The sequence below is a fragment of the Stegastes partitus genome, unplaced genomic scaffold (genome assembly GCF_000690725.1).
Source record: "Stegastes partitus isolate 25-593 unplaced genomic scaffold, Stegastes_partitus-1.0.2 Scaffold536, whole genome shotgun sequence".
Lineage (NCBI taxonomy): Eukaryota > Metazoa > Chordata > Actinopteri > Pomacentridae > Stegastes > Stegastes partitus.
The window spans coordinates 297,202-315,038 of NW_007578267.1; the positions used below are offsets into that span (position 1 = coordinate 297,202).

Sequence of the window (17,837 nt, forward strand, 5' to 3'; positions counted from 1 at the left end):
TACTGTAACTCCTCCACCCCGCCTTTCTCCTGCTCTGCCGCTCCAACTCCCAGGACAAAACATCTAATTGATGATGGTGGTGTTGCGTTTTGCCCTTTTTGTGGTCCTTGACCTCCCTTGTGCAGGCTTAAGAGCTTCCATTCCCACTCCTGCCACAGTTGATTTTGCTATGGAAACTGGTCATGGCTATCATGCCTAATTCAAAAGCAAACATGGGCAAAGGAAAACAGACTTTGGGTTTATTTTTTTCATCAGCAGCTCTGTCCTAGTTTCACTGACGACTCGCGACTGTGGGCGTTCATTGTCGAGCCGTATCTGTTTCACACGGTTGTTAAATGCATATGTGTGGCTGCGACTCATGACACGTCTGCTTTCTGCCCCCAGACAAAGGTACAATACAGAAGGTGATTGTGCTGCCGAGCAATCATTCCCTGCATGAAGATCTGATCCTGGAGGAGCTGGAAGTGTTTAAGGTCTGCTGCCTGTACTTTTCCCTTCTCTTTTTTTCTCTTTTTCACTTTAATCCCTTTCCTCCCTAAAATCAAAGGCAGGAAGGAGGAGGGTGCACTTGGCCACGACACAAAGGCCAGGGGCAGACAGACAAAAGCAGGGTGGCATTCGGGAGATGGATGTTCTGCAGTGGAGTGCAGCGTAGAGTGATGGGAAACATGCTAGCATACTGAAACAGCCTGTTGCCCCGAGTGAACCTTTGCACATGTTGTTTTATCTTAGCTGAAATCGCTAAAAATGGTGATCAACCTGCGATCAGATGTAAATCCACGACCGCTTTGATCCTCCATCTGCACCTGGACCACAGCGGTCCTTCAATCAGAGGAGATTTATTCTCTCAAGACAGAATATATTTCATCTAGAAAGTTAAAGCCATCTGATCTTAGATGGATTTCTTTGTTTGGTCACAACTCCACTGCTATGACGATTTCTCATTAAGCTCAATAAGCTACTGTCTGCAGTAGAAACTGTTCTGGGAACATTTAGAGGAATCTTCCTGCCAAGAGGTAGACAACAAGATGCTCCTCACATGTCTGTGCTGTAAATGCAAAGCCTCAGTCAGCAACCAGTTACACCATCCAGTAAAACCACCGTTACAAGTTGGTTTTTGAATGGATGAGACAAAAAGTAATGCAGTAATTACTGAGCTTTAGAGGCGCTGTTAGGTGGACTTGCATTGGTTGGGCTACCACCTTACCCATTGTCTATGTGTTAAGATAACTGGTTACTGCAGTGGGTACAGTATGTAATTTGTAGTCTTGCATTGTTCAGACCATCACTGGACCATACAGCACTGTATCAGCACTGTGGAACGGTCTGACTGCTCTCATTATCGTTCTGCTGTAGGGCAAAATCCACTCTGGCTAGTTTGGATTCTTTAAACCCATTACAGCAATGGTGCTCCTACAAAACAGTGTTGTAATGGAACATTTGAAAGGATGGAGGCAATTGCTGTCATTGCAATGGCTAATTTGGCCTGCCTTACTGCACAATTCAAAAATTTGTCTAAACTACTGTTTTTAGTCTGCAGCTTGCTGCTCGGAGGCTGTTGTTGTTTCTTATAGTGATTTTTTTTTTCGATTTTGACAACAGTAACATGTAGACAGTGTGAGGGGCCGGTCAAACTCACAATCTACACCCAGTTAGTCAGACTATCTGATTGCCATCAAGATATGACAGTGGTATTCATTATTTCGTCCAATTCTCACCAAGAAAAATTACCATGCACAAAACTAACTCTTTAAGATATTAAAAGAAAGTAATTAAAAGCAAAAGCTCTGAATGTGCCTCCTGTCTGTGCTCTTTTCCAGAACCAAGCTCCTATTACAAACTTAAGAATATCCTCCAAAAAAGTAAGTGTCCTAAATATGGTTTTGTCACACATTAAGTGTAATTATACTCTTTGAATACGTGATTCATTGTCTGTGGCCACTATGTCATGCATGAGACAGAAATCTCCTGTGCACAATAAGCCTCCCAAAAGGCACGGAAATAATAAGCCATAATTGTTTCGGCACTCTGCCTCATTTTCCTGTCAGCCGGCCACTTATTAAGACAAACAGGGCGCCTGACATTTGAACTGTTTACTTTACAGCAACAGCTGTACGTCAGCTCCGAGTTCGGGGTCTCGCAGGTCTCCCTGCACCGTTGTCACGCCTACGGGTCGGCTTGCGCTGACTGTTGCCTCGCCAGAGACCCCTACTGCGCCTGGGACGGGCTGAGCTGCTCCCGCTTCTATCCCACCGGCAAAAGGTACACAAAGGTTTCCAGTTTTAGGGTTTATAACTGCAGTTTTGCGACAGTATTCGGTATCTGGAAATTGAGCGCAAAGGAGTGTTAAGTGTCCACCAAGGATTGATGCAGACGAAAAACTACGCAAGTCCCAAAACACATTTTTCAGCGTTAATAGGTGCTGACAGGTGTTGATTAGATAGTCTATTCATGGAGGCAGCTATTCCAAACTTTCACATGTGTTAAATAAACATTAGCATAGGGCAGATTTCTGAATCCTATACGGCATGCCGCTTCACTTGCATTCTCAGTTTATAATGGGAATACAGTGAGGTTTGTGGTTTTCAATGCCAAACCGAGGTAGTATTCATTAAATATACAATACATATGAAACCTTCACGGGCAACAGTCGGTGTATAATATGTCAAAGAAAGAAAAGAAAAAGCTGTTCACAGCTAGAGAGGGCAAAGAGATCACATGACTGGAATCCTTCATTACGCCCTTCAGCCGTGCCACCAATTTGGCTTTTGTTGTTTCCCGCCCCGCGCCCAGACATAACACAGACGAGGAGGTATGAGCGACACCTCGCCTCCAAACCGATACCTCTCCGGTCTCTTGAAGGACCAGCTGTGTGTCTCTTGACATTTCAGTCAGGTCAAGTTTAGTTTGGTCCCAGAACAAAAGCCCAGTCTCTGTTTTTTTTTCTGCAGGAAATGTGTCTGAAATGTGTCAGCTGTTTACATGCTCTTTTCCTCAAGCTGTTGCATATGAGTGTCCCTGCGAGTGGAATAACACGCTCAGATTTTCCTCATATTGTTTTGGCAGCGACTGCTACTTCAACAGTTTCAATATGACAGGAGTCTATTCTGTTTTTAGCTGGAGTGTATTTATACTATTTTCTTTCCCCTTCTTTTTTTTCAGGAGAAGCAGGCGGCAGGATATCATGCACGGAAATCCACTGACTCAATGTAGAGGATTCAATTTAAAAGGTACTTAAAGCTGCACTAATCGAAATATTTATAGCAACAATGGGTCGTGTGATTGTAATATGAATGGTGTCAGTTTTTGCTACCAGCCCAAATGTAATTTTCACCCAACTCACGAGCTCTATTGTCACAACCTCACAACAACAAGCGTTTGGTTTCAGCAAAAAATAAAACTCCGATAAAGGAAGTATTAGACAAAGTCAGTGAAGAAAAGCAGACAGCAATTCAAAGGTCAAATATTTTTCTCGGGAGAGCAAAATGGAGCTAAAAGGAGAGTATTGGATTCCAGGGTAAACCTCTTCATGATGCTAATGTCGTTTTGTGTTGACTAGATGTGTAATTATTTGGTAATGTGTTAGCCATGATGAATTTCTAATGTGATAGAAAGAACAGGGTTGTGCGTTCACGCCATCTGTTGAGTTCTCCTGCTCCAAAACATACAAAGAAAATTAATTAATGTAGTTTTAATACTAAAAGAGATCATTTTGGGGTTTTTGGATGTTCCCCTTTGCTTCAGTTTAATGTGTAACACCTTTTTTGTGCATGTAAAATGTCTGCAAATTTACAAAACCCACGACAAAGGAAGTTACTCCTGCCCACAGTTAACATGGCTCCTTACCTGCCTGAACCGCCTCATTCGAAGGCCAGGCTTCTGTTACTTATTTACATCATCATGTGACACATTTGAATGTTGTTTATGGCCTCAGCAGACAGGAGCTGTTAGCTGCTTATGTCCTCAGCACATCAGGTGAGGGTCCTGACCTATTCATAACTGTGAAAAGGGATGACTCTGAGATGATTTACCACAGCGAACACATTAGCCTGTCTGACACCAGTGATGGCAATGAGGTTAGGGTGACCATATATTTTGATTACAGAAGACCGAGACCCTGAGCATGGTTCAGTCTATCTCTCAAGGTGTCATTGAAGCTAGTTGGTCTCATTGAGGCGATTCCCAAAGTAAAACACTGAGCAAAGACAGAGAAATGGCTGCTGGGTGGTTAGTGTGGCACAACATCAAGTAATAACTGAGCAGCTTCCCCTCCGTCTGACGTTATTTCCTCGTTAGAGCTGCTTCTGTTCGGCCACTGTTTCTGCCTATAGATCTGGGGTTTTAGTATGAAAACTATGTTTTCTCACTTACATCCGACCAGCTGACCAATCAGAGCGGACAGCTTTTCAGGAGGAGGCCTTAAAGAGACAGGAGCTAAAACGAAGCATCTCAGACAGAATGAGATGACGAGCTGCAGCAATGTACAATATGAGAAATGTGTTGTGTTTTTATTTAACATTAAAGCATGTAAACATATTCTAGTCGATTATAAAGATAAAATTACAAACCTATAAATCTGCACAATATGGGCTCTTTAACTAAAACATGGACACTACTCATAACTCTTTCTTATGCATTATACAGCAGATTTACATTTAGACAGATCTCGACAAACTTATGTGTCAAAAAAATATAAACCACCAGCGAGGGTTATGCTGAGGCTACACCTGCAGATGTTTTAGTGTTTTTTCTGCAGTGTTTGTGCTTTAGGAACCGCATAATGTTTTGGTTTTTTAAAAAAGTATACCCAGTGGACTAGCAGGGTGCAGTTTAATGAGAGGAGAGAAATTTGCTCCCCGAGGTGTTCCATTCACGTGAACCGTTTATATCTCTAAATTAACATGAGCTCTGGGAGCCGGGCATATGGCCATTACCTTAATTAGTCACATCCCTGTCATACATCCAGCTGCGTGATGAACCATTTACATGCAACAACAAAACGACAAAGTAAAGGAGAGGAAACTGAGTCAGTACATAGAAGGCTGTTGCTCGTAGAAAGCCAAGTCTGGGTGGGGTTTGGTTGTGCTGCAGGTGCCAGAATAAGCTCTAAGTCAACATTTCACCATCAGTGACGAGACTTGAGACAGATTTGATCCCATCTGTGCTCTTTGTGTCTGTCAGCCAGTGACGCCTGATGAGCCTCCCTTGACTCTGTGAGTGTGTCTGTGCGTGTTTATTAGCCTACAGGAACGCGGTGGAGATGACGCAGTATGGCGTGAAAAACAACACCACCTTCCTGGAGTGTCTTCCCAAGTCTCCTCAGGCGTCGATTCGCTGGCTTATTCAGAGGGACAACGACAGGAGGAAAGAGGTCAGTTGGATGTTTGAAGAGGCGGACGCCGAGAACACAATGAAAATCATTAAAGATGTAACTCATTAGAAGTCTGCCACGCTCCCACGTCTGATTGAACATTACATCGAACACGAAGCACGTCGTAGCGATCCAGTGAGCTCATGTGAGTTATCAGCGCTCGCATCGCCTGAGGAATGTCACGGTGAACACTTATTGGCAGGGGAGCATCGTAATGAGTAATGATACAGATCAAATGCGATATGGGCCCTGACTAATGACGAAACTCTCAGCGGGGGAAAACATTTTACAAATATTTGACACCCCTTAAATGGTGGGAGCACTTTGGAAAGCAGTTGAAAATTAAATAAAGCTGGGATGGAGAGCGGCTACGTGATGAAGACACATCTTTTATGGATTTAGCACCTCTGTGGAGAAAGATCAGAGTAATGGCCGTTTAATAGCTGTTTCCTCATGAAAATAGACTTTGGCCTTAAAATAAATCACTTGAGTTTTATGGTGTGTAATCACTGGACTCCTCTCCAAACCGAGACTTGGCTGACTTTACAGCAGTCGATGGAAAAGAAGGACGCAGTGTTACATTAAGGGCATAAGCATCAGTTTAATGATTTTTTTTTAATCATGCATATGCATATGCACATGTTGCATTGGCTTACAAGGCAGCAACATTTATTATAAATCACATCCAGAATCCAGAGCATACAAGTGTACTTCAAAAAAGTCCAGAAATAAAGCATTTCAACACCAACTACACACACAAGAAGCCTAATTCATGTTTTCAGCATCTGAGAAAATACACATTCCTATTTTGAAAAAGTGTTTTAGTCCTACTACATTAATTCTTCATAATGTTTGATGCATATTATGATTCAGAGCCACATTGTTCCAACAAAATAGATGTCAGGAAACACCCAAGTACGCACTATACTGGAAGTGATAATAGGCAGATTGAGAGTGGAGTCATCAACCACAAATCACAATTCAGTAACAAGTGTGTCCAAAATTTGCATCACGTAGCGTCACATATCTGTGACACATTAATCAGGCAGTTGGTGGGTCTGGCTCGTCGGATGTTGTCCCGCTCTTCCTGAAGGACCGGGAGAAGTTGGCAGATATTTTTGGGGAACAGTTGTCAGACACATCTAGTAGAGCATCATGTAGCAGACTGTCTGTCCGACCGCGCTGTGATGTTTTTAGACGACAAATACTGGAGTTGTGGACATTCGAGTGCCTGGCTACAGCTATAAGGGACATGCCAGCATCCGGCAGCCAACAACCCATTCTCGTCTGTGTCATTGGAATGAAGCTGTTTATAGGGTGTCTGGCCACACGATGTGATTATTGTCCGTTAAAGTCGCACCTGACTCGACTGTGGATTAACTCATTTATCAAGAATTCGTCACACATTGAGCAAAGGTTTTTCTGCACATTTGTCAAAATTTGAACCCTTTTGGAGCCAAAGCTGACTGCTTGGATGCTGTGTTTCTATTTTAAAAGGGTTGAGATTTGGCGAGTGCAAAGATTCTGGCATTGTTTTCATCCAAACACAAAAGCTTCCCACGATTCTGCATTCAGTTATAATCCTTTCTTCTTCTCTTTTTTTTTTAATCCTGTATTTGGATGTCTGCAGGTAAAGCTGAGTGATCGCGTGCTCTCCACCGAGCAAGGCCTCCTTATCCGCTCCGTCCAGCTGTCCGACCAGGGCCTTTACTACTGCCTGACCACTGAGAACAGCTTCAAACGCACCGTCGCTAAGATCCGTCTGCGCGTGCTGAGCGAGGCCATGGTGAGCGTGCTGACAGACAAGCAGCAGTCTCCGTGGGCGTGGGCCAGCTCTCTGCACCCCAAGACCCTGTTGTCAGCCTTCAGTCCGGCAGAGAGCCTTGCTGTTCAGCAGTACTGCAAAGAGAGGAAGGAGCTCCAGAATCTCCAGCAGAGGCAGCAGCAGCAGCAACAGCAGTCACAGCCGCCCGGACCCCTCAGGGGGGATCTGGCCAAACTGAAGCCGCTGCTGGACAGAAGGAAGAGCCGCAATCGACGCAACCACCTCCCGGAAGACTGACACGGAGGGAGCTGCAGAAACTGACTCGCATGCCTTCCTCTAATCCTATACCCTACAAAGCAGTTTACAGAGCCTCATTTTCTCATCTCAACTGCAGAGCTGCACTGTGGATGTACAGTAAAAACCAGGAGGTGGGTGTGAGGGAGTTATCTCTTTTTCTTGCATGAGGTGCTGTGACTCGATGGCTGTGACCCACACTAACACACACAACCGTTCATTCTCCGCCACGGTCACAACACAAACTGTTACGACTGCAAACTGTGGTCTCAGCTGATGTGGTTCACAATGAGACTCAGCTGTCTTGTCATATTTTAAATATTGAGGTGGGAGGTGAAGCGGCCGGATATAAGCTCACAGTGGATTTGTAATTTGAAGTCATGATATTAAATGGATGTGATAGAAAAGGGACAAAGGGAGACTGATGCATGTTTGACAGTGAGCGCCCTCGCTCTTTATGTTAAGTATTACAACAGTATTTTATTAGATCCTAGCCACATTTGAATGTTCATTTTATAACTAACCAAACTGTCTCTACAGGGCTTTGTGTGAACATGGAGGGTAATAACACACTGTTTACAATAGCACTGGTTATACAAAACACAGATGGCAATTGGACCCGATAAAAGGTATTACGGGATGAAAGCTAAAAATGTTTTAGTTCAAAGGCTAAACTTTGAAATCCAGTGCTGTTACCCAAACGCTAAAATCGTGAAATTCCATGTGAGTTCTCTCCAATATTTATTCCTGTTGTTCAGAAAATGTGCCTCACCGCAATCCGGCTCGATCACGTTTCCCCTAGTTCCCAGCACAGAAGCATGTTTATAGAATTCATCAGTAATGTAGAGGTCTCTAAATCCTTGCTTGGGTTAGATTTTAGCAACCAAAACTAGCAGATACGCACATTTTAGTTAGTGTACAACCTGGAAGTGTACACGGTAGGGCTGATGCCGATACATCCCTCGATGGTTTTTCCACACAGCAGCGTGGACGTGTTCTTATCGGACGTAGTAGTGAGGTAGTCTGTGAGTTAGACCCTTTGACATATGTGAATAGACTATTTTTGTTTCCGAAGCATAGTTGATGTAGATAAAGATTATTTGTCGCTTGTGTACAGACTATTTTTTTTTTCATCTTGTTTCTTTCTTTTAATTTAATGCTGCGCCAGGTTTTGTGAAACTGTGTTTTCATTGTGTATATAATTTCCGCATGTTTCACCAACTAACTCCGACTGTATCTGCAAATTGCAGAGACATACAGTATTATTTTCATTTTGAGAAAAAGACTTTCAAGCGTGTACCTTCCCTCGTGCAGATCTCTGCTTCACGTTTAATAAAACTGTGTGACCAGCATCATGTCAACTTCAACTCAGTGTAATTGTAGTGTTATGAAACATATGTATTTCTATTTATTATTGCCATGATAGCCTGAATAAATATGTTCAGATGAATCTCAATTTTACAGAAGGATCATAGAGTTTGTTTCGAGGCGAAAGTTTTATGAGTAAGAAGTGTCAACATGTGGACTCCGTTGTGTTGTTGGCCAATACATCATCCATCTGTCTACTTAGTATACGATAACAGGCTTATTCCGTTGCTTTAAAGGGACTGTTTGACATTTTAGGAAATGTTGCTTTTCCCTTTCATGCCAAGACTTTGATGAGAAGATTAATACCACATTAACTGTGTCTCAAATCACAGGCCGCATCCTTTGAAGGCTGCATTTGAAGACCGAATGCATCATAGTGGCGCGACGAGGCTGTCCCATTTTGAAGGCTCTTTTTTAACACAATCAAAAAAATGCAGTCATCTTTGCCACGCCGCTGTCTGTTGATGATAATTGGACGGATTCAAATGTGAAAAATGTGTCCCCGCCGCTGTCAAGCTCGCAGGCTGACAGGATCGCTATTTTGTGATGCAAGAATATGAGTAGGAACAGCTGGTGATGCAAATCTAGAGTCCTCCGTAGACCGTTTAGCATTTAACTACATTGGTGCTAGGTGGGATTAGCTCTGCTGTCTGACCCAATTCATACTAACCTTAACCTTAATAATCCTAGCAGTGTCCCTCAACTGCTTCCCTTTGGTTAACACAATCAATCATTGGCCATTTAGCAACACTTACAGAGTCGTAACACGTCAATACTGGTCCCCAATGCAAGATGGTCAAAGTGGGCAACCTGCCTTCTTCCTGCTTCTCCTCCTCCGAGCTGGCTTACAGTCCATAACACATCATTCTGTGTGGGCACATTTTTGAACGTCCAATCATCCATTAATCATTATTTCAACTCAATTTAGCAATTTAAAATAGAGGCCAATAAACTATGTGCTTGCAAATGTAAAACAGTTGTATTGTTATTTATTTTGCTAATGAATGAGATGAAGTGCATTGCACCATGAGTACGATAAATACTTTCTGTAAAATATTCTTGTTTAGAAGCTTTCGGTATGTTGTAGATTTAGTGCTTGAAACAACTGAGACATTATGATGTGGTAGTAAAGATAAATACATGGTGGCTTTGAACCCTGAGCTCAGACCCCAAGTTGCAGTTCCTCAGATGGCCACTTGAGGCTGGTTTTATAGTGTGTTAATCTTCATAGACCCCCATGTTAAAGTGCCCAACTTTACAACAAGAAGAAATGTGTTTCCACCTAGTCCAAGACAGTGTATGTCTATATAGATAATTTCTCTGTTCATGCATGGAATGTGAATGTTTATTCACTTACCTGTGTCAATTTTATTAAGGCTTAAAGTTCTGCATAATTCAGGGTATGACTGCTTTAAGTGACAGTGACATCTGAGAGTTAATGGCCCAGAGATATTTGAATGGCTCTCGTCATCCCCCGCCTCTTTGCTCATTTTTGGATTAGCCAGAAGTTAGTCAGAACGAGGTGCAGATGGACACATCCTGAGCCACCACACTGAGCTTCAAAACCCCCTCTTATGAAACGTCATAGAGGGTTTGCCCATTTTTATATCCGGTGTAGCGTGGCTCTGTCAGAGGGTAGTAAAGTCTGCCCAATGAACAGACTGAGTGTTATTTCTGTGCACAAAAGCTGAAGTGTAAAAACACTAGAGTGGCTTTATTGAGGGTTTTGTGCCTGAGTTTCTGTCCTTTTCACAGAACCAGACCAGCTGCTTCCCTGTTTCCAGTCTTTTTGCTAAATTTAGCTCCCAAGCTGTTTGATGTAGCGTCAAATTCATAGTACAGGCGAGTAAGTGGCATCAATCTTCTCATCTAATACTTGTCAAGAAAGCAAAAAGGCGTATTTTGAGTGGGTTTAACAATATGTGGAAGCCTCACAGGGTTCAAGTTTTTAAGCAAAAATGTGTACCCTAAATTTCAAATGTCAAGACCCAGATATGTGGCGTACCCTTAGGTCGCAAATCAAATATCCCCACACAGAGCACCAAGTCTGTTTAAATTTCAGTAAAACACTCTCTTACATGTGTGACATGTAAGATTCAGGTCCAACAGTAGAATCAAAGACACCCTTAGGAGGCTGCTGAGGGTCATTTAAACCCCATAAAACCGAGGAGTGGTCTCCTGCTGAGCAGAAATACTGCTTTCTCACCAAACAAACTCCAGTACCATTCATAACACAGCATTATCATCCCCCGGCTCTACTTTATTACACGTTGTGATTTATGGGCCTCTCAAGATAAGGAGGAAAGTGCGTACAATGCAGAGATTTGTAACAGCAGCGGGACAGTCTGACCTGTATTTTCAGCTGAGGAGGGTTTAAAACCAGTTAGATATCGTTGTGCTGGGTTCGAACAATCCGATACTAGGAATAGGACACCCAATGAAAAACTCACGTTTTCAGATTTTATTCATGTAGAACACACTAGTTCAGCAGAGGATATGAACATTCGCGCAATAACAGTTTCATGTACATTTCTTTCATAGGATGTCGAACGAACCCATTTCTCTCTTCTCAGAGATCTAATGGATTACATGACAGTTAAGAGGAGTTTTCACCTGCTCTCCCTCTAGAAATCCCTGATTGATTTAATGTTACAGTGTTTGCAATTAAATAATAGTACTTGGCAAAGGAATTCAGCTCTCGAGCTTTACAAAATCACAGTATTCCTCCCTTGGTATCAAAGGAGGTATGACATTATAAATAACACTGAAATTACAAAAAGTGCAAGTCTATATCAAAAGGTCTGACGTCCCGTAGCAGCTTGAATGCACTGTGCTCTTACATACAATAAACAGTCGATTGCATGACCGGTTCACGCAAGCTTGCTTTGGTTATTATTCCTGCTCCTCACCACGAAGTAGGAGATGAGGCACACGACGAAGATGGCCACACCTGCACCCAACAGCACTTCCTGTATTATCTCCAACATCTCGATACGGGAGATGAGTTCCTTCTTAAACATTTCTGCCGTTGCGTCATCCAGCATTGCCGTCTGGATGCACAGAGGAGACACAGAATGAAAGAGCGGCTGATTTACATGCATGCCGAGCTAACAGATGATACACTTCATGACTGCAGGGCTTCATCTTTTTGACTTACCTCATTCATCCAAACGAGAGGGAATATGGTATAATCTTTGACTTTCTTAAGCACCCTGCAGGGAAAGAGTTCATTACTTGACATTCAGTGCATGATTCCGCCTCATACTTTCCGTCTTTGACTAGTTTGACACTTTGACATTTGTGCTTACTCACTTTCCTGTCAAGAACTAGACGGAAAGATAAATACTGTTCATGTGTAAGTAGAAGCTAGCGTAACAGGCTATACAAAGAGGTGAACCACAACTTACGTGATGACGTTTGATGGCCCGTACATCATATTCACTTGAATTCTCTTGGCAAAATTCAGGGTAAACCCAGTGGTCTGGTGGAAAAATACAACAAAAAAAGGTGAACATTTGCTAGATACTGCTGCTCCTGTAAATTTAAAAACGTCAGTAATTCATTGGTTCGTACAGGTTCGACATCCAAGAAGGTTTTATGCTCCTCTTCATTGGGGTTGAGGCCCTTCACGGCCGTCAGCAGGGATTTACTGCCATGAAGGAAGTGAGGCAGAGAGATGTAGATAGGTCTTCCTGTTCACATGGCAAACACAGAATTTCAATTCAACGTGCCCAGCTGCCGAGCAGAATGATAAAACAGTGAACTTCCAGTCACATCTGGATGAAACAAATTCTTTTGCTGACCATCTTGACAGGAGCCGAGGTCCAGTACTCCTGCCACGGTGCAATTCTTGGTGACCTCTTGGCTTCTGCAGAAACAATGGTTGTCTGGGTTGTCCACGGGGGACGCCAGGGTGGATGGGAGAAGGGAGTAGCGGTATACATCGATCCCTTTCAGATTCACAGTTTCCTCATAGCTGGCCGACACAGACCTGGAGACCAAACATTACATGGGTTAGTTCCACTTAGACTTTCATATACACAGCAATCTTTGCCTTTATTGCGCAACTCAATTCAGACAACACTTATCGTGGACCGCTCTGACATCTAATAACAACTGAAAAGATCAAGTTCAAAGGTAGCCATGCCCTAATAAATATGTACCGGATCACAGTCTGACTAGATTAGAGAAAACTGCCCGTGCAAAGTGAACCCTGTCTCACCTGCAGATATCTGAAGAGAAGAAATAGATAGGCTTCTTCTTGTCTAGAAAGGGTGGGAAGAAGGAAGCATCTGAGGAAAAAAGAAGAGATCAAATCAGGTTACAAAGGTGACTTTGTATGCATTATTATGAGAATGTCCTGTAAATGGAGTTCAGGATGAAAAGTCATACCTGTTCCGTTGAGCATGTCACAATACGTGTCGTTCCAAAAGGACAACTTCCTGTGGGTCAGAGTTTAACATTTCACAATTTGATTCAACAGCCAAAAATATTTGAGTGTGAATCTCACCCGTCAACTCCTGTAAGATACAGGTTTTGAATCTAAACTTAATGTTTCTTTTACTTTATTCATAATTGGACTCACTTTTCTCCCTTCCACCTGTCAATTATTCCCACTTTCGAGATGTCGTCCTTTCCAGTGAAGACATTGAAGGTGCCGTCATAAGTACCATTGTACTAGGGAAAACATATTTCATTGAAGAAATTAATTAAATCCTGGCATTTTAAAATCTTGTATTTTCTATGTTTTTTAACTGTAAAAAGTTACTTACAGGTGAAAATAGGCCCAGAGTTTCTTTGAGTATGGGATCTGGGTAGCCCCACAGCATTTCTTTGACTGAACGATGCTGGAACAGGGACGAGTTGGTCGACTTTATCAGTATCTCTAGAACACTGTGAAACGGTTTTGGAACCAGTGAATACGCTCCCTGAAAAAGAAACCAAAATATTCACCTTTACATTTGGAAAATACATTCCACGATAAAAGTATCAGACACAAAAGGAAGGAAAAGAAGCAAAGTTGCTGTGTACACAACTGCAGCTGTTGTGTCAGGAGATAAGCCAGGAGGTAATCCCCTTTTATGATTGTGTTATTCCATAGTTACTTACAAGCAGAGCTTTTGCTTACACTCATTATTTCAGCCTTATCAAAGTTTGCTGAGCAAACATTTAGACTGTCCACCAAGAAGAAAGTGTGAGTGTCACTTGCAAATGATGGCCTCCCAGTGCTTCTTAATTTCCAGCACAGCAGGACCGGAGCAATTAGGTCGACTGTCAAGTCGGTAATCGCGGGAGGAGCCCCTAATGGACATTTAATGACCGTAGATCTGTGTTGAAGTTTGGTCACTTGAAATGTTCGATTCCAACCCCCTGAAGCCTTTTGTTCTGGCTCACCAGACGTAGACTGTTGGTATAAACCTGCCAATTGTGATTTCACATGGCACTCTCCACCCCCTCATCTGTATGTGTTACTCTTTGCTGTTCTCTTTACTATAGGAGACACTATCGACAACCTTTGAGCGACCAACCTGCACACAGAAAATGACATGTTCTAACAAAGGCTTGGATTGGGCATTAATGCTGCTTAATGCTTTTAGTGAATTAGCCATTTAAATGACAGTGCTTGACTCCCAATGTGCTACTGTTCCATCAAAACAACTTCTTTCCCAGCATTATTTTTGCAGGGACATCCTGGGCTTCGTGGTGATTGTGAAAATACAGCATTTTTTTTTTTTTTTTACCTTACTTCCCCTGGCAGAATGATAATGAGGTAGAATTAGAGCATTCTGCAGCACTGACACACACAGCAGTGGAGAATGGCCTGATTACCCGAGGCTAAAAACAGTTTTTAGCTGTAAATCAAATCCTTATCTTTGAGTTTGACCAACGCACAACTGCATTTTTAACCAAGGAGTAGTCTGACTTACCAGACGTAGACTTTGGGTATAACCCTGCCATTCCCTGCACACATTTCATCCAGTTTTCTCCTCACCTCAGGCTTTGCACGTTACCGTTTTCATAATCTCCTTCCCTACGAGCAACAACAACCTCCAACCCGCACCCTAAAAATGACCAGATTTGTGGTTCTTTTGATGAATTAACGACAGTATAACGAGAATACTCGCCTCACTGCATGCAAATGTTCCATCAAAACAATTCCTCAGCCCTGTTTTGCAGGGACAGTTACTGCATCTCAAGCTTAGTTCTGCCCAATACGATTGTGAGTGGTTTAAGGAAATACAAACAATCCAGAGCATTTTCCCAGAATGATATAAAGGGGCAATCAGACCATTCTCCAGCACTGACACTGTGATGTGACAGTAGGTCTGACTCTGCCAAACTACTTCCAGGGCAGCTCGCCAGCTAACAATGGCTGAGTATTCATAAAAAAGGCGTTTAGTTCATCAAAGTAAACACAGGGATTAGCACGCTATGTTAGCGTTTGTCGCTAAATGCATGCCACCTGCACAGAAACTTCATTGCTACCCAACCTAGTTACGTCGATGTTCAGAATGGGCAAACATCAAAATTGCATTTGCAACTAACTGCACAGCAAATTCATGATGCTGTTTTGGTTAACTAAGCTTCCTATTCATCTGAAGAGTGTATGAAATCAATAATTTGTTTCGATACAAAACCCACAATACTTAACTTGTCATCCCCACATTTGCTTTCTATTTCAAGTCCTCCTTCGAAAACCACTCTGCGCTGGAGCCTCAGTGGAGTCACAAAATAAATAAGGTGTAAACTGACAGAGCAAGAACAAGAAACATGCACCAGAATTCTGCAAAATCCTGCATATTTTATGATTTTTTTGTTCCTCTCAACTCATTGCTTCAGTGTAGTTTTCAGTCCCATAAAAGAATTCAAATCAACAGCCAGACAAGGTCAGTCTTCACAAACACAACATCACAGAGGGTCACAAGTCAACAAGGTTGGGAATCACCACTAAAAATCAGAGCAAAGCAACCCGCCACAAGCCGGCACAGCTTGCTTTGGCATGGCTTGCGTCGGCTTTAGAACAGAGATGCAGTAAACGTTAATAGTGGAGCGGAGTCAAGTCAGGAATCAACACACGTTGGCACGGACACTTACAGCAACTGCCAGGTTGAGGGAGGTGACCATGTCTTCTTCTGATCCCACTGACATGGTCGGCTCGAAGATGGCACCCACAGGCAGCAGGAAGGAGGCAGTGTGATTAGGGTTGAATGTGACGTTCTCTTTGGGAAGATATCTTGTCCTGAAGGAGGGAGAGGGTCTTACTAGAGAGTAGACGCTTGTATGTTGTGTGATATGACAGAGTTTCAAATCAAAGAAGGGGAAATAAATGAGCCCTACTTATACGTATAAGGTCCTTTTTCCATGACCACTGGAGGTGAACCGTACTCCAAAACCTCCACTGGGTTTTTTAAGTCAAACAGCCAGAACTGCCTGTACACCGCTGATCCACTAGACATCCAGTTGTCATAAGCTGTCGTTCCGGGCTCTATGACGGCTTCCTAAACCCCGCAGACACACAGATGGTCTATTTTTAACATACCTCAAGACTGCCAGCAGGCCAACAGCTCCACTGATACATGAAAAAAAAAGGTGAATGCTCTCTTATTAGGTAAAAATAAAGTCTGAATCGTTAGAATTTGTGTCTAAAAAACACACACAGATCTTTTTTTCATGGATGACAACAAGACACAGTTGGCTTCTTGATTTATCATTTGAAGCAGCTTTCCAAAACATACGCCTCTTCCCTCTCGTTTCTCCTGATTCACCTTGATCTCCGCATATGCTCTCACACACACACACACACATTCGTCCGCTCTGTCATTCCCTTATCCTCCAACTCCAAGGGTGAAACTGAGCCACCATACCTTTTCCACTGTCCCCTCAATGATGATGTCCCCCACTGGGATCAGGATGCCTCCCAGGATGGCTACCACCGCCCCAAACACAGCTCCGGCTATCAGCGCGCGCCTTCTGTTACAGCAGCCCATGGTGCTGGTGTGCGTTTCCCTCCTTTCCACTCTGTACGTCTGTCTTGCTGTCTGCCTATCCGCCCGCCCGGCTGCCTGTTCCTCCTTCTGTCTCCGTGTTTGTGGTTGTGTGCTAGTATGTGCAGCTCGTCTGTGTTTGTGTCCGAGCAGCAGCAGAAGCAGCAGAGGCAGGCTGTACCATCAGAGGAGCAGGAGGAGGCCAGGTAAAGGCACACACACCCATGGCAGGTACCCAGGGACCTCCTATAACTAGGTTATATAACTGCAGAAGGGGGGTTTAAGGTTCAGCTGAGAGGTGTCCCTTTAGGTATCACTCAGCCATCTCCGACTTGGTGATAAGAGCAGGAGAAAGGTTGAAAGTCTTGCACAGCGCAGAGACTTTGAAGTGTTTCAATAATGCATTTTGCTTTTGTTTCTTTTCCTTTTTTATATATATATTGGGATGCCAGAATCAATTGCAATAAATCCTCACTTGTGAAGATTTATCACACTGTATGATATCAGTTCTAGAGATGACCTGGTTACTGAGAAAAATTCTAGGCATTATTTTATTCCACTCTGCCTTGGTGAATAACACACAAACTTAGCAACAGGGAAAATAAAGAGCAGCGCATAAATGATTGAGCATATTCCCACTGTGCAGACACAGTTACAGTCTTATCTGTTTTTAGTGGTGCACTCTCATAAGGGGGGGATATTAAAACGAATTGCTCGTTATCTCCTAAAGATATTTCCATGCGCTTATCGTGCTTTGTTATTTCGATAAAGGATCTCCTTGCACATGGGGTTTTTTTTGGATCAGCAACAATATAACACCGATAATGAACGTATCAGCTCACGTGTTTGCGGATCGCTTTTAATTGGTTTTGGGTTTGTTTAATCGCACGCTGTGGGGTTTTTTTTTTGTTGTTTTTCTTTCAGCTCAATAAGTCAGACAAACATCGTATAGCCTGGCACGCCACACCACACGACAGATTGTGGCGGTGACAGATTGTGGCTATGACAGAGGCATACTGGAAAGCTGAATACTCCAGCACTCCATTAATACCAG

General features: G+C 43.0%; 2 protein-coding genes across 3 annotated transcripts in view; one reads left to right on the forward strand and one right to left on the reverse strand.

The window, feature by feature from the left end:
- sema3c (sema domain, immunoglobulin domain (Ig), short basic domain, secreted, (semaphorin) 3C) overlaps positions 1 to 8,886 on the forward strand; it is a 52,781-nt gene extending 43,895 nt beyond the window's left edge. For both annotated transcript variants that reach the window (XM_008288012.1, XM_008288013.1), the window contains exons 13-18: positions 385 to 473; positions 1,821 to 1,862; positions 2,105 to 2,262; positions 3,163 to 3,230; positions 5,241 to 5,371; positions 7,002 to 8,886. In XM_008288012.1, coding sequence (XP_008286234.1) covers positions 385 to 473; positions 1,821 to 1,862; positions 2,105 to 2,262; positions 3,163 to 3,230; positions 5,241 to 5,371; positions 7,002 to 7,433 — 920 coding nt within the window. In that variant the 3' untranslated portion in view covers positions 7,434 to 8,886. The remainder of the gene's footprint in view (positions 1 to 384; positions 474 to 1,820; positions 1,863 to 2,104; positions 2,263 to 3,162; positions 3,231 to 5,240; positions 5,372 to 7,001) is intronic.
- Positions 8,552 to 16,786, reverse strand: cd36 (CD36 molecule (CD36 blood group)). The gene is made up of 12 exons (XM_008288011.1): positions 16,664 to 16,786; positions 16,137 to 16,297; positions 15,894 to 16,038; positions 13,571 to 13,726; positions 13,384 to 13,475; positions 13,191 to 13,240; positions 13,021 to 13,090; positions 12,602 to 12,789; positions 12,372 to 12,490; positions 12,206 to 12,279; positions 11,956 to 12,010; positions 8,552 to 11,848 (listed from the first exon to the last, which is right to left on the reverse strand). The coding sequence occupies exons 1-12, from the start codon at positions 16,784 to 16,786 to the stop codon at positions 11,669 to 11,671; spliced, it is 1,413 nt and encodes a 470-aa protein (XP_008286233.1). The 3' UTR covers positions 8,552 to 11,668.
- Between the last annotated feature and the right edge of the window lie 1,051 nt (positions 16,787 to 17,837).

Coding starts and splice junctions, on each gene's coding strand:
- cd36 (XM_008288011.1), bottom strand. CDS start 16,786: ATGGGCTGCTGTAACAGAAGGCGCGCGCTGATAGCCGGAGCTGTGTTT. Junction 16,298..16,663: donor TTGAGGGGACAGTGGAAAAG/GTATGGTGGCTC, acceptor TGCGGGGTTTAG/GAAGCCGTCATAGAGCCCGG. Junction 13,241..13,383: donor GACAGGTGGAAGGGAGAAAA/GTGAGTCCAATT, acceptor TCTGACCCACAG/GAAGTTGTCCTTTTGGAACG.